This window comes from Canis lupus, chromosome 2 (genome assembly GCF_003254725.2).
Source record: "Canis lupus dingo isolate Sandy chromosome 2, ASM325472v2, whole genome shotgun sequence".
In the NCBI taxonomy this organism is placed as follows: Eukaryota; Metazoa; Chordata; class Mammalia; order Carnivora; family Canidae; genus Canis; species Canis lupus.
This window is the reverse complement of record NC_064244.1, coordinates 72,146,899-72,163,318: the sequence shown is the minus strand read 5'-3', so window position 1 is coordinate 72,163,318 and position 16,420 is coordinate 72,146,899. Positions and strand designations below refer to the sequence as shown.

The following is a 16,420-nucleotide window of genomic DNA, read 5'->3' as shown; positions in this document are numbered from 1 at the left end:
ACTACCCCCCCCACGAGCCCCCCACCTGTATGCTGCTTTGGGGGCCCCCACTAAGTCGTTAAAGTACAGGATCCCAAATTCCGGGGTACTCAAGACTTCTAGGGCTGACGACCCCCATCTCCAGATGTGTGTGTGGAGAGGGGGTGTCAAACCTCAAGGTTCTGAGAAGGGACACCCCAGAGGTGTCAGAGACCACAGCGATGGGGGAGGGCCGGAGCTGGAGCCAGAGGGAAAGGGAGGGGAAAGAAGAGGGAGGGGAGGGGAGGGGGCTGCCCGCGGGGGGTTGGGTCATTGTCTTTTAGAATTTGGGAGCCTTTGAAAAGCCGTGGGCCCTCCCACCGCTATTGTGCTGGGGAAGATGTAGCAGCCTCTTCTCTGAGCCACCCCTTTGCCTCCGGACTTCTCTGGGGCCAGCAGCCACCCGACCAGGGGCCCGGGGCCGCGGGCTCAGCCGACTACCATGGGCTCTGTGTCAAACCAGCAGTTTGCAGGTTCGAGCTCGGGACTTACTGGGGACACCTTAGGCCTCAGGGGCGCCAAGGAGGCCACATAAAAGGGAGGTGGGGAAATGTCCTCCAGACTGACCGAAGGACCTTAAGTCTGTGCGGCCTCCTGCTTCAGGGGCCATTTCTGGACCAAGGAACCCTGGTGTCCCAGTGGCGTGCACGCCGAGGCTACAGGGGCGGGGGGAGAGAAGAGGAGGGGCCTGTCCCTCCATCTATCCCTGGGCAACGTGTTGTGGGAAGAGGAGCAAAACTTTTGGGGCAACGCTGGCTTCGGTGTAAGCTTGGGGTGCGCGGGAGGCGGCCAGGACAGGTCTCTCCTCGCCAGCTGCTTGGTAGCTGCAGCCACCTGGGTGCCCACCCGCGGGGTGGACTCTCGGGTCTCCCTGCTGGGTCTCGAGAGGGCCCTCCAATTCCGTGGCCCCCCAGTTGAGCGCCCTCCCAACCTCCAGGTGGCTGCGCCAAGGCGCCGGAGGAGGCGCCGGAGGACGCCGCCCGGGCGGCAGAGGAGCCGCAGCTGCTGCACGGTGCCGGCATCTGTAAGTGGTTCAACGTGCGCATGGGGTTCGGCTTCCTGTCCATGACCGCCCGCGCCGGGGTCGCGCTTGACCCCCCGGTGGATGTCTTTGTGCACCAGGTGAGACCGATTCTGGGAACTTTGCCGAGGGAAGGGGATGTTGGCGCGCATATTCAAGGTTGGGCGGACCGACTCGGCTGTCGGATTGAGGGAGATCGCGGGCCCTCATTGTGCGTTCCCATCTGGGCCGTGGCACCCCGTTTCTGAGTCCCCATTGACTCCGACCGGACGGGGTGGGGTGCAGTCTATCATCAGCACCCCCAACCCTTCCCGGAACCCCTCTGGCTTACCACGTGTCTGTTACCTCTTTCCCCTGGGAAGAGGGCAGGGGGCAGGGAGGTGACCCCATGTGGCAGAAACTAAGGTTGTATTGTGCTTGCCGGTGGGGGGAGGGCGAGCAGGCTGGCCAGGGAAGCACATGCCCGTTCAGAGCAGGGCCCTGAGCGCCCAGCGTCTTTCACTAACGTGTGAATGCATCTCCCTGGCGGGAGAGAGGCAGGCAAACCCCTCCGGGATCAGACAGGGGTAAAACCGAGGAAGTCAGCCGGGATCTCCACCCAGGTGGTCACCCAAAACTCAAGCCTGAGTGGGTTTGGCAGATCCTTGAAGGACCTGGGACTTGAAACTCTTCCAGAATACTCATCTTAGGCACATAGTTAACCTACTGGGCTGTTGCCCTGGAATTCTACCCAGAAGGAAAACCTAGGGAGCCCAGGCCTTGAAGATCCCTAGTCCAGGCTGGGAGGGAGTTAGGTCACAACCCCAAGTTCTCAGTTAAAGCAAGGCAGCCTGGTGGGGGTGAAATTCAGTGTCGCAGGGCAGGGGGTGGAGGGAGGCTAGCCTCTGGACCTATTCTCTGCTTGGCATTTATGGCCCTAGACAGCCATTGATTGCTGTCCTAACATTCCAGCCTCGAACAAGAAGCGGGAGACTTCAGGTTTCCCTCCTCCCTGGCTTCCTCTTCCTCTCACCCCCTCCTGAATATCTTTAGAAGTGTTCCGGTGGTCTTGGGACACCAGCCACCCATAACAAGCATGTAAAGGAAGTTGCTGCTTGTGTCCCTTCCACCTTTGGAGGTTTGGTTTTAGACCCGGGAAGGAGAAATTGATAATCTCAGGTCCAGTAGGTTGACACCCAGGCCGGGCAGGGAGGGGTTACTTTGGAGAGGTTGGCTTTAGGAGCCATGGGGGAGGGGAAAGGAGGATGTGGGGATTAAGGGTTGGAGCCTGAGGGATGGTATTCTGGAGGGGGAGGGGTGGAGAAGGGAGATCCTGGGTGGACTGATGGGAGGCTGCAGGAGAGAGTCTCTGTAGCTTGGCCTCCAGTGAGGACACGGTGGGGCGAAACCAGGGAGATAGGAGATCAGGAAGTCAGTTCCTGTTGGGTATTGGGGGTCGCTGGGCTACTCGAACATCCCCTGGGAGGGTGTGCAGTAGGATGCTTAGCTACCTCCTGGCTGTGTCCTGCATGTCCTCCCACTCTTAACCACCCCCCCCCCCCACCCCACGATCAGGCAACTAGTTCTGGCTCGGTCCCCCCTCCCATTGTCTCATTTACATATGTGAATGATAACCCACAGGAAGTAATTGTGGGAGAATGAAGGGAATTGGCCTCTTTAGATCTATTAAATCACTTTATTACAGGAACCAGCTTTGAATGGCCCTCCTCAGCGGGGTAGCCAGCTCTCCCACTCTCCCATTTATCTGATCACAAAGAGATTAAAATCTCTTGGTCTGGAGACAGACTGGACAGCTTCCCCAACTTTGGGAGGCTTGGAATAAAAGAGACCCAACATTTCCTTGCCTCCTTTCCAAAGGCTGCTCAGTAGGGCTGGGAGGAACGTAGCCTCTCATTCATCTAGTGTTCCTTGGTGCTATCCAAATCCCAAGGAAGGTTTTCCTGAACAAATGGACTGTCCCTCAGTCCACTTAACATTAGGGTCAAAAGCTATTGGAAAATAATTGGATGGTATGGAGGAAAGTAGGGACTTTAAGGTTTGGGGAGTGGAGCCTGTACCATGCTCCTTCATATAGGTTATTTGGGAGATCATCTGGACTTTAGGGTCTTGGAATGTCCAGGGACATTCCACAGTTGAATAAGTTATCAAGAGGAGTTGAGCTGGGGGAAGGAATCAAGAATTTGTCTCCCAAACACCCTACACCAATAGTCATAGAGGACAATGATTGGAAATTCCCTGAGCCTTAACCTGGTATGATAGCATGCTGCTGGGACTTGGGTTGATTCTCAAACCCTACGGTAGCAGTACACTGGTCATTACTCTCTCAAGTCCCTGCACTTGAGAAATTTGAAATATCTTCTTGGGGATCTAATGTAGAGGAATGAAGGAGATGCAGGATGATCCTAAAAGTTGTTCTAGGGAAGGAAAGTGTTCCCAAAGTCTATGTGGGAGTAAGGCAGCTCTCTTTAAGAAGAAAACTTCCCCTTCTTTGGCTGCTGGTGGTGGGTACCCTAGAGCCTGAGGTGGTGAGAAGGATGATTGTCCTGATGAAACTCTGCCAGGGGAGAGGTTCAGGAAGCCCCTTTCTAAGAAAAGAGGAAAAGGAGGGGAAACAACGTTTTCTTTTCCTTTCCAAGGTTGGGCTTATTTGGTTCACAACATTCTATTCACTACTGTTCTTGTGCTCCCTCTCAAAACCCTGTCCTCCAGGAGTTGAATAGGAAAGAAAACCTACCCTTAACCCTTAAAAAAAAAAAATCAGGGCAAAGATATTTCTCTAAACAACTCTTTTATTTAGACACCCATCTTCAGATCTAGAACTCTCTGCTTGTCCCTGGGGTTAGGAGAGTTTAAGAATCCCAATGGCAGATCCCCAGCCCTTAAGTCAAAGTTTCTCAACCTCAACACTTGTGATATTTTGAGAAGGATAACTCTTTGTTCAGGGCATCCCTGGGTTGTGCCAAAACCCCCCTGGGAGGTAGAACCCCCCCCATAATTGAGAACGTTATACAGGGAAATCAGGAGCAAGAAAGCCCTAAACTGTTTTCCTAAGATTCAGCAAGAATTTTGAAATCTTCACAGCCATTTTAAGAGTTTTGCTTAACTCCTGTTTCTTGTGGCTCCCCAAACCCTAAGATTTGTACAAATTTGAGAACAAGAAAAGGCTCCCTGCTTCATCTACAGTGGCTCAGAACCCAAATATGTTTAAGGTGGCTTTCTAGGTAAAGGGCTGTATTGGAAGGCCTGGAGGCCCAAGTCTCAGGGACCAAGTTTGGCTTAGGAGAAAAAAAACTTCAATACCGAGAAACTGTTAACAGCTGAAGCCACGTGGCTTGCTTTTTCTGCAAAGGGTGAGTGGGAGAGCAACCTCAGGCAGGGTCTGGATTAGGATTTCGGGTGGGGTGGGGAAGAGAGGGAGAATGTAATGAGATCTTTCCCACATGGTTTATAACCTTACTGGTGCCTCTGATTACTTGTCTCATGTCTAGTTAGTGATGTGCTTGTCTTATCGCCTCTAACTTAGAAGCTCTTCTGAAGAGCAGGATTGGCTGTCTGGTTAGTTTCTTCCCTTGTCTGTATTTGGGCTGAAGGAATGAGGATGAAGTAAGGAGCTCCTGAGTCATTTACAGTTTTGGGGCCTTGTCAGTCAGTAGAGGTCCTCCCCCAGAGAAAAAGACTGGAGATAAGGGAGAGAGCATTAGCTGATCACTGTTCTTTCCGGACTGCTAAAATAGGGCTGTGCTCTTAGATGCCCCGTGAAAGTTTGTGGTGTAAATGTCACAGTGTTGAGACCCAGATAGGATCCTCTAGTTTTTGCTTATGGGCTGGAAGCAAGCCACAGGTTTGGTGGTCATTCATTAGCTTTTCATTTTAACAGGACAAATCAGATTTTAAAAAAGTAAGTGAACCACCCTGATTTTCAGAAAAGTTGGTAGAGGTTAGTTTGAGCATTATGGGATCTTCTTGGGTCTTTTTCTGAAGAGACATGCTTTCTAGACAGTACCCCAAGTGTAATGGTTGTACTGCTATCCAGAGTGAGCTTTCAATATGAGAAACTTGTCACCTCTCAGCTGGTGACACTACTGCCTGGCTGGTAAGTGGTTTTTAGTGACTTTCCCGAGGGCAAGGTTGTATCTTGAACATTCCTGATCAAACAATTCTATTAGAAGTGCCTGTTGGGTGTGGAGGGGACTGCTCTAGGCAAAGCCTCTACCCGTCCCTTCTTCCTGCAGGCATGAGTAACAATTACTATCTATATTAAGTTTGGGGTCAGGCAGTGTGGGGAAAGAGGAGGAGAAAGTTTTCAGGAATAGTACATAATTGGTACAGAGTAATTTCTTTCTTTCTTTTTGTACAGAGTAATTTCAAATTAATCTCAGCTTGGAGTTATTTAATTCAGATAGGAACTCAAAGTCTAGGAAGAGTAAATGGTTTTTGTAAAGGGTAAAGAGCACAAGAACAACTAACTGGGTTTCTGGCTTAAAACTGCAGGACCCTTTCTTCTATGCCCTTTGGGTGAGGACCCTTTCTTCTATGCCGTTTAGGTGGGTAGGGGCCTAGTGAGAAGTCAGCTCCCTAACCTTGAAAGTTTGGTCCCCTTGAAACTCTTTCCTGAAGACAGAAGATCCTTGCCCTGGGGAGATGGGGAGATTAAAGCTCTGATTCTCAGTTAAGAATCAGGCAGCTCCTTTGGTCTCTCCAGCCACCTTTAAGCAGACAGACTGATGAGCAGCACCATCTGGTGGAGAACTCCAGGCAGGAGCTGGTGGTCCTGGCTGTGTGTGAGCAGAAGTGGTATGTGAGGTGCTGGCAGCCTCTGGTTCTGGACTGATCTCTTTCCTCAACCCTCCCTGACACATCCTCAAATAAACTGCTTCTGGTAGAACCGGTTGGTTTCCTTAGCCCCTACCAAACCCTACCTTCAGGAATGAAGCTCAGGTAGGCCCATGGTGACACCTCAGGACTGAGTCATTTCTTTTATCTGCTTCCTTTACTTATATATAGCTATTAGAAAGTTTTAAAATGTGTATATGTGATTTGCGTTACATTGCATAGCACAGGGCTGTAGGGTCAGGCTAGTTGCAGGTAGAGTGGCTCTACCTCCCATTGAATTTGGGCGAGGTGCTTCATTTGTCTGCTTTGTGACCTTGGCTGTAACACAGGGTCATATAATAAGGCCTACCTGGCAGGCTTGGTATAAGGGTTAAGTGCTTAGAGCTCTGCTTAGCCTATAGTAAGCATGGATAGATGTCAGCAACTTTGGATAGTGGAGAACTTGGTTTATTCCACAAATATTCACGTACTGCTCGGTGTCTAGAACCGAAGGGATGGACCCACACTAGACAGTCATGAGCTGGAGTGGCGCTAAGGTTGCCAAAAACACAGGAACCCAAACTTTGAACCCTGAGACCAAAGCAAGTTTGCTGAAATTCTCCCTGCCACTTCAGTGGAAGGAGTGATGGGATTAAAAATGGGCATTGTTGGGCAGCCCGGGTGGCTCAGTGGTTTAGTGCCGCCTTCAGCCCAGGGCCTGATCCAGTCCCGAGTCCGGCTCCCTGTGTGGAGCCTGCGTCTCCCTCTGCCTGTGTCTCTGCCTCTCTGCCTCTCTCTCTCATGAATAAATAAATGAAATCTTAAAGGGGGGGAGGGGCATTGTTGGAGCCAGTTATCATGGAATCAGACCCGCAGCTTTTACAAATGATTAAAGAATCAGTGTGCCTGATCTTCGTAGAGCAAGTTTCAAGGAAATTTCCTCTGCTTTTTTACTGTACATTCCCTGAGTGGTCCCTAAGCTCCTTTATATCAACTGCTTGAAGCCATAGCTTGATGCTGGGATGGAGTATTTGGTGAGGGGGAGGTTAGTGTAGACAGTGCTGGGGTATGAAGGAAGCAGAAGGTCTAAATATTGAACTGGCCCCAGTCCTTCTGTGCCATCCAAAAGAAGAAATGCCTCCTGCAACTTTTCTGTCTGGTTAAATGCCACCCTCCCGCATCCATCCCCACCCTCTATGTGCTGCCCACCTCCTGCCTGAAGAAACTGGGTAAGGAAGATGGAAAGGAAGCCTGCCTCCTCCACTAACCTTTAAAATAATTTATCTGAAGAAATGACCCTCATTCATTTTCCTGCATAAAGGATTTGACCAAAGGTAACCAGTTGGGGGGGGGCGCGCAGAGGTGTCCTGTGTAGTTCTATCCGTGGAAGGCTGGGATGGCAGGTCAGGGAGAAAGAAGGAATGGCTGCTGGTGGCGCCGTTGGCAGACCCAGCAGGCTTGACTGGGGAAGAAAGGGGTGTCTATCCATTTCTCTCCGTGACCATAACCCCAACGTGGAGAGGAAGGAACTGATGAATGTGGTGAATGTGGGGTAGGGGGTAGTGGGGGGAAGCTGCAGCCTCTGGAACTCCAGGAATCTGACCACCAGAACCAACCAGTGTCAACTCTTTGTTTCCTGGGGCTGGGCTCTATTGGGGGAGCTCAAGCCTTGCCCCTCCCCCCCAGGCCTTTTCTTTTTCGGAGGGGATGGGGAGAGGGGCGGGCCCTGCTTTGTGTGTGGTTGGGGGGTGGGGTGGGGGTGGTAGCAAGAATTTCAGGCTCCTTTCTGATGCAGGCCCTGTGAGGCCAGCTCAGTGGGGCTGCACAGTGATTACCTATCTGATAAGAGAGGAATTCAAACTATGTGCTGTAGAAAGGGGCGGGGTGGGGGGGCAGGGAGCCACCCCTGGAGACCACCAGTCTAAATCTTGACTGGCTATGGTAAGGTGTCTGCAGGGTTATTTTTTTAACTATGAGAGTCTTAAATAGACCTCAGATACTCCAGTGATGCAGTGTGTGACCCAAGAGGACAATTCAATTTCACATTGCTCCCACTGCTGTTGTCTTGTTCCCCCAGTAAGCCTGGGAGGTGTAGATGGATATTTTTCTGAGTTTCCACAGTTATAAAAACCAGAGTTAAAATTTTGAGTCTTTTGACACTTGGATCTCACTGTTACTCTGCCCTGATCCAGTCTGAAGGGGTTGATAATTGCTACTCATGGAGGATTTGTGTGGCTGGGCTATGCGTTAACTACTCTTCCTGCATAACCTCATAGCTCCTCCATAAAATTAATATTTGCTCCATTTTATAGGTCAGTGCAGAAAGGAGAGAATAGGCCCTCAGACCCCAAACCCTTGTTCTTATCACTAACGGCTGAATCACAACTGAAACTGGGAGTTCCCAGCCTCAGAGCCCATTAGCCAAATGGGAGGACCTGGGATTATACCTCCTGACCCAACTGGCTTGTCCCAGCTAAATAAGAATCTACAAGTCAAATCTTCTTCTTCTTCTTCTTCTTCTTTTTTTTTTTTTTTTAAGATTTTATATAGTTTATCCATGAGAGACAGAGAGAGGGAGAAAGAAAGAGAGGCAGAGACACAGGCAGAGTGAGAAGCCGGCTCCATGCAGGGAGCCTGATGCCGGACTCGATCCCGGGACTCCAGGATCACGTCCTGGGCGGGAGGCAGGCCCTAAACCACTGAGCCACCCAGGGATCCCCTCTACAAGTCAAATCTAACTTCAAATCAGGATGGTTTCTGTGCAACAGGAAAGGGGAAAGAGCCCTTCACTTTTCTGCAGTGTTTTTATTTCCTGCCATAACTCTGCCCCTTCCTTCATATCAACATTGGGGGAGGGTAGCAGTCCTCTTGTCCAGGCTGTTCCTGTGGGAAGGAAAAGAAGGGAGAGGCTATTCCTATGATGGAACTGGTGGACAAAAGCTACAGATAATAATACTTGAAATATTTGCTGAGCACATTCTTGATGTTACCATGCCCAGATAATCTTCATTAGAGGCTTAGGTGGATAACTTATTGTTATCCCATTCTCTGAAGGAGCTGAAGGCCAGAGGTGAATGATTGACTATGGTCATGCAGCCAAAAACTGGTAGAACCAGCATTTCATTAACTATGATGTCTGGCACTCAAGCTTATGCTCCTAACCAATTACCTCGATGGCATCTTTGTCTTCAGCAATGCCATCTAAATTAAAACAGCAATGTAAATGAGAAATTTGGGATCCCATCTGGCTAAAGAGCATGTTGTGCCTAAGACCTAAGTCCAGTTTGAAATATTCCTAACAATCACCACCTCCATGATATAATAATGTTACTTACTTATGTTCCTTCAAGCTAAGACTGGGTGCACAGTGATCCCTTTTGCTTCTCTGAACCCTATCTTGTACGACAATACCTTGTTGACATTTGACACACTCTTGGATGTTTGACTATAATGGAGTAAAGCTATAACGAAGTCTACTCTGGGGAGGATACAAGAGAGGCTGTGTCCTCCACCAATGTGTACCTGTTGATGTATTAAGTGGCGAGGTGGAATGGACTATGAGCTTTAAGTCAGGAATCTTCGATTCTTCTGACCCTGTTTCTGCCACTCAGCTAGCTATGTGATAAACTCCTATATTTTTTGGAAGACTACCGGGCAGGTGTTGATATTTTTATTTATTTATTTATTTATTTATTTATTTATTTATTTATTTATTTTAATTTTTTTTTATTATTTATTTATTTATTTATGATAGTCACACAGAGAGAGAGAGAGAGGCAGAGACATAGGCAGAGGGAGAAGCACGCTCCATGCACCGGGAGCCCGACGTGGGATTCCATCTCGGGTCTCCAGGATCGCACCCTGGGCCAAAGGCAGGCACCAAACCGCTGCGCCACCCAGGGATCCCGATATTTTTAAATTTAAATTTTGGTATAAATAGTGTTTTAGTGGGATTGTTCCAAGCATTCTAGATCTTTTTTTCCTTCATCAGTATTACCTAGTCATCTTTCCAAGTCCAATAATTCAGATTTACCTCTTGGCTCATTGGTTCATTCAAAAATGTATTAGGTGTTAAATATTGTGATTCTTTTTTTCTTACTGTTTTATAGTCACTTTCTTGTAGCTTTATCAGTCTATCTGACTTGACTTTTACAGGTTTTTTTTTTAACATTTTAATATTTATATCCTCTGGAATGTATTTTGTGTACATGTGTTATAAAGTGCAGAAGTCTGGCTCAAAATGGATAGCTAATTTTCTCTACAGTTTTGAACTGTTTTTCCTTACCTGTTGATATCTCTATATATACTTGGATCTCTTAGTTCTAAATATTCTGTCCCATTGTCTTGTCATTCTTCATTGTATAGATACACTTACTTGTCTCTCTCTTTGTATTGTATTTTATTTTATTTATTTATTCATGAGAGACACACACACACACACACACAGAGGCAGAGACACAGGCAGTGGGAGAAGCAGGCTCCATGCAAGGAGCCTGAAATGGGACTTGATCCCTGGTCTCCAGGATCACACCCTAGACTGGAGGTGGTGTTAAACCACTGAGCCACCCAGGCTGCCCTAGTTGTCTCTTTCTTAATCATAAGTTACAGACATCAAGTACCTTTATCATTAAATATTTCAGCGTCTATTTTCAAAACTAGGGTCATTCTCTTTCATAATCTCAGTAGTACAAAGATCAAAATTTGGGCATTTCACATTGAAACATTTATCTATATTCTGTATGCAAATTTTAAGTTGTCCTAATGTTTTTTTCCCGGTTCCAGGACCCAATCAAGGCGCATGCCTTGCACTTAATTGTTTAGTTTCTGTACTTATTCAGACTTCTTCATGACCTCAAATTTTTAAAGTATACAAGGCTGTTATTTTATATTTTTAAAGTGTACAAGGCTGTTATTTTATTTTATTTATTTTATTTTATTTTATTTTTTGTTGCAAGGCTGTTATTTTATATTTTACAATTTTATAGTTGTTGATTTCTCTTCCTTTCTTTTTCTTTAAGTAATCTCTACACCCAACACGGGACTTAAATTCATGACCGCAAGATCAAGATTTGCACACTCCACCCAACAAGCCAGTCAGGCACCCCTATTTGTTGACTTATTATGAATGCTAAGTTTAAGAATTTTCCATCTGTTCTATTTTAGTTTAAGTGAGAATAACTTACCAAAAATGTTACAGCATCTTTTTTTTTTTTTTTTTTTTTAAGGTTTTATTTATTTATTCATGAGAGACACAGAAAGAGGCAGAGGCAGGGAAGCAGGCTCCATGCAGGGAGCCCGATGTGGAACTCGATCCCCAGACTCTGGGATCACACACTGAGCCAAAGGCAGATGCTGAACCTCTGAGCCATCCAGGCATCCCTACAGCATCTGTTTATGTAATGATTGTTCTTTGTTAACATAACTTGGATCCCTTGTGCTTCGTTGTGGTTACTCTTTGAATTGACAGTTTTGCTGATAACATGGAAGTGTTCTCACACTTGTGCTTCAGATCTTACAAGAATGTGTGTATGTAGGTTTTGGTGTAGGAATGGAGGCTAACATTCAAATCTACCATGTTTCCCTTCCCTAGAGCAAGCTGCACATGGAGGGCTTCCGGAGCCTGAAGGAGGGTGAGGCGGTGGAGTTCACCTTTAAGAAGTCTGCTAAAGGCTTAGAATCTATCCGGGTCACTGGACCTGGTGGAGTATTTTGTATTGGAAGTGAGAGGCGGCCCAAAGGGAAGAACATGCAGAAGCGCAGATCAAAGGGAGACAGGTATGAAGGCCACTTGAATGGAGAGAGGTCTCCCGATCTAGCACCTTTCTTGGACCAGGATGCCAAAGACCAAATGAAGCCTGTGATTCCTAGCAACATCTGGGTGTTCGTGGTTTCTGCCTTTGGATGTGGGAGGTGGGGAAAGCGCCCTAGGTAAGGAAGGCATTTGACCTAACTCTTCTACTTGACAGGCAGTTTTTGTTCTGTGAGCTCTAGCCTCAATTGCTAGTTAGGGATAGTGATGCTAGCATCACATGATTATTTTACTTTTTATTATATTTTTAAAGATTGAGTTAATTATTTGAGATAGAGAGCAGGAGCTTGGGAGCAGTGGGAGAGGAAGAAGAAGGCTGGATCCCAGGACCCCAGGATCATGACTTGAGCCGAAGGCAAACGCTTAACTGACTGAGCCACCCAGGCTCCCCTTCACAGGATTATTTTAGAAGCAAAGGAGACCGTGGATGTGAAAATCTTAAGTGACGGGGTCGAGCTGGTGTACATACCTGTTGCTTCTTCACTAAGTCTCCAAATGGCTGGTTTCTTTTGTCTTCACTCTGTGCTGGAACAGATCATATAGTCTGACTCCTTTAATTTTCTCTATTTTTAGTGAATGACAGGTACCTTTTTTTTTTTTTAAGATTTTATTTATTTATTCACGAGAAACACAGAGAGAGAGGCAGACACTCAGGCAGAGGAAGAAGCAGGTTCCATGCAGGGAGCCCGATGTGGGACTCCCAGGTCTCCAGGATCACGCCCTGGGCTGAAGGTGGCACTAAACCGCTGAGCCACCCGTGCTGCCTGACAGGTACCCTTTCTTAAGGGTACAGTAGCATCTCACTTTTCTCCTGAATTACAGTTCCCAGTTGGGGTCCATAATTTACTTTTTTTTACTTCAGTATTTTCAGGTTGACCTGAATCTGAAGATCCATGTAAATAATTACAGATTTTGAAGAACTTAAGAGTTATCAGTCATGGTCCTGTCCTTCCTTTTGTAAGTGGGGAAATTGGTTTCCAGGAAGGGGAGTGAGCATAGTAACTGACCAGAGCCCAGGTGTCCTCACTCAGAGGAAGGCTTCTGCTCTTACTCCTTTCTCAACTTTACCATTCTGCTTTGTACTAGGTGCTACAACTGTGGAGGTCTAGACCACCATGCCAAGGAATGCAAGCTGCCACCCCAGCCCAAGAAGTGCCATTTCTGCCAGAGCATCAGCCATATGGTAGCCTCGTGTCCACTGAAGGCCCAGCAGGCCCCCAGCTCACAGGGAAAGCCAGCCTACTTTCGGGAGGAAGAAGAAGAAGAGATCCATAGCCCTGCCCTACTCCCAGAGGCCCAGAATTGAGCTACAGTGGGTGGGGGTAATTCTTTTTGTGATCAGGAAGTTTGGAGGAGCAGGCATCAATCGGCAGAGTGGAGAAAGTGGGGACAAGGTGGGTAGGGGGCAGCTGGCTCTGCCATATATCTCAGGCCAGGGTCCCACAGCATCACCCCCTCTTCCCTCTTGGCAGGGTAGGGGGGAAGGGGTGAGGCAAATGAATTACAACCGTGCTCTATCCAAATGCTTGTGGAGAGTTCTGAAGAAAATCCCTCCCCGTGTGCTTTACCTGAGTCTCCACCCTCAGATCTCCAGCTTTTGAAAGTAGCGTGGATAGGGAAGTTGTTTTCCTTTCAAAGAAGGACATGTAATAATAATTTTTCCCATGCCAGAGTGTAGAGATGAAGCATGAGACCAGATTGATGGGCCCAACCCATGACCACTATATTCTATGGGGAGGGAATCTCTAAGGGGTAAGGCAGGGGTTTTCTACATCTTGTCCCATAACCCACTCTTGGGATAGGGTGCTGAGGACTATCCCAAGCAATGGGTTGTGACAGTAGCCACAGGGATTGTTGTGTTGGAGCTACAGACCTCCTGCTCCTAAGCTTAATCCCACCCATTCTGGGCTGATAGGATTTTATTTATTTGCTCCCTTGGACAACCGCACCTTGGGCCCCACTTTCTCCAGGATGCCAACTGCACTAGCTGTGTGCGAATGACGTATCTTGTGCATTTTAACTTTTTTTTTCGTAATATAAATATTCTGGTTTTTGTATTTTTGTGTATTTTAATCTTAAGGCCCTCATTCCTGCACTGTGTTCTCAGGTACATGAGCAATCTCAGGGATAAGTCAGCAGCAGCTCCAGGTCTGCACAGCAGGAATACTTTTTTGTTTTATCACCAGGGAGAACAACTATTTGGAGTGCATAGCCTATTGAACTACCTCATTTTTGCCAATTAGAGCTGGCTTTTCTGCCATAGTGTTCTCTTGAAACCCCTCTACCTTCAGTGTTCCATGGGAGATGAGATTTTAACTCAGTTGCTCCATGACTTGATCTCCTTCTAGTGGAAGATTGGAAATTGGTCTAAACAGGAAAAGCTGGTATAGGAAGTAACGTTAGGAGAGGCTGCACCAACTAAAAGGTGCGGAGGGGAAGCCAGGATTAGTTGAGGGTTGTCTATACGTGTAATAAAGGATTCCTGTTCCAGACTTCTAATCCCAGGGCACGGGACTCACTTTACATACCGGATCCATCCTTTGCTGGATTGGGCTAGGCCTACCATGCACAACAGGGTGTGTGTGTGTGTGCGTGCGTGCGCGTGTTTTAAAGATGAGTTGGTAAGGATAGGTTTAAGAATAGTAACTCTGGAACCCATCTTGAGCTGCCCAGGGATGCGGTGTATGAAGCAAAGGCTAACTTTCTTAACTTTATAAATTCTGGGCTTTTCTTGTTGACTTCCAGAGAGACCATAAGCCATGGCTTCTTTGCAGTGTCCAGAGCCAGTGTCCTGCCCTGCTGCAGCAGTGATTAGTGTCGTGGTAGTTAAAGGATAAAAGAAGGTTTTACTTAATATGCTGTGAGATCACCACAAACCTACCTCACTGTGTTGAAATGGGGCAGATGCAATAGAACACATTGGGTGATGTGTGTCTGATCCTGGGTTCTTGTCTCCCCTGCTTGCTGCCCCCTCTAGTGATTGTATTTGTCTGGGTTTTGTAGGTTTTCATGAATAGCTGATTGGGTGATTGCTAGGTGGCCTGGTTTGTGTAAATATAATGTGTTGGTCTTCTCCATGTTCTTTCGGGGTTTTATTGTTTACAAACTTCTTTTTTGTATTGAGAAAAATAGCCAAAGCATCTTTGACAAAAGGTTCTGCACCAGGAAAAGAAACTGGAACATAGCTTGGTGACCCCTCTTGAAGTGTGGCGGCCTTGGACTATCCTTTTGTGTTCTCTCCCCGTATTTCCTTTTTTGGGCCAGACCTTCTGTCCTAAAAACTTAACTCCTACCCTACCCTTCTCCTATCCCTCCTTCCAAGAAAAAGCCCCACACCTACACATTTCACGTTCTAAAGAAGCGAAGAACACTTCCTCCCTTGTTCCCAATCTCCTGTGTCAAGACCATTCCTTGATGTGATTCATACTAATACACTTGTATTTGGATGGAACAAACCTACTTTAATCTCTCCAGGCTGAGGGTAGAGGGAAGCAGAAGCAACGAGGGGGGCCTTGAATGTAGAAAGTAGGGTCAGGAGACCAAGAAAGGAAGATGAATGTATATCAAGTCACTCAGGAACTTTTATGCAGGTGCAAGAAACTTCTGTCAAAGTGGCCACAAGATTGTTTAATAGGAGACGGACGAATGTAACTCCCATGTTTACTGCTAGAAACCAAAGCTTTGTGAAATCTTGAATTTATTGGGGCGGGGAGGGGGGTGGTGGTAGGAAAGCTGTACCTATCTGTTCTTAACCTGATCCCTTCCCCTCATTTCTGAACTGCAGGAGACTGAGCCCTCTTGGGCTTTAGTGACTCCATCTCTGGGGAGTGTTTATTTGATGGTTGATGTTGCTGTGCCGGGTACTTCCTTTCCCACTTGCTATTGTCTTGTAACACACATGCGGACCCTTTTCCCTTCTCTCTTTACCTTGGGAAAATACAATGAATAAAAACTTATTGGTACTGAAACTGTCCTCTTGTTGGATCTTTAGGGTGTTTTCCATAATTCCTACCTTCTTGGATTGGGACACAGAAACCCCAGAAGAACCGTTAAATTTCCTGTTCAGCCATTTTGTTAAAAATGAATCTTGAAAATTCAGTCTTCTTAGCACCTCATTACAGTGGATTTTTGTTTCTAGTTAAGGCCTCTTGTCCTTTTCCTTGGAAGCTGCCACATTCAAGAGGGGATTAGGAGCTTGGCATGCATAAGAATGGGGTTGCCTGTGCCACTGGCTGGGATGAAAGGATGGGGCCATGGTTTGGGGCATGAGACCCTAATACTTTCTCCCCTGCTCCTCAAAGCCCTTTACAAATCTTAATTAATTAACCCCCTGCAGCACCCCAGGGAGGGAAATATGTGGGACTAGGGAAATTGAGGCCAGAGGAAGTAACACTGATTAGCTATACAAAAACGCTAACATGTTCTTTGAGCACAAGTGTGCTAGCCTTCTAATGAACATTGTATTTTAAAACATCTAGTGCCCCCCGCCCCCCAAAAAAGGATGATGGTTTAAAAAAAAACAAAACTTGATTGGAGGTATGCCATATATTCTGCAAAATGCACAGAAATGGCAGAACAGGGGTAAGCAGTTTCATACATCCACTGCAGAAACATACCAAAAAGTCAAAGCTGACCATGGAAGAAGCTTCTAAAAGCAAACTACTAAAGGGCCAGGGCGAAAGTGGTCTTCCTGCAAAATTGGAAATAATCAACTGGGCTGAAACTTAATTCCCAGGGTGCAAAGCAGGAAGGATGGAAAA

General features: G+C 47.1%; 1 protein-coding gene across 1 annotated transcript; it reads left to right on the top strand.

The window, feature by feature from the left end:
- The first annotated feature begins 340 nt into the window (after positions 1–340).
- On the top strand, positions 341–15,628 carry LIN28A (lin-28 homolog A). Its single transcript, XM_049098586.1, has 4 exons — positions 341–491; positions 956–1,140; positions 11,442–11,626; positions 12,747–15,628. The coding sequence occupies exons 1-4, from the start codon at positions 461–463 to the stop codon at positions 12,964–12,966; spliced, it is 621 nt and encodes a 206-aa protein (XP_048954543.1). The 5' UTR covers positions 341–460; the 3' UTR covers positions 12,967–15,628.
- The last annotated feature ends 792 nt before the right edge of the window (positions 15,629–16,420 follow it).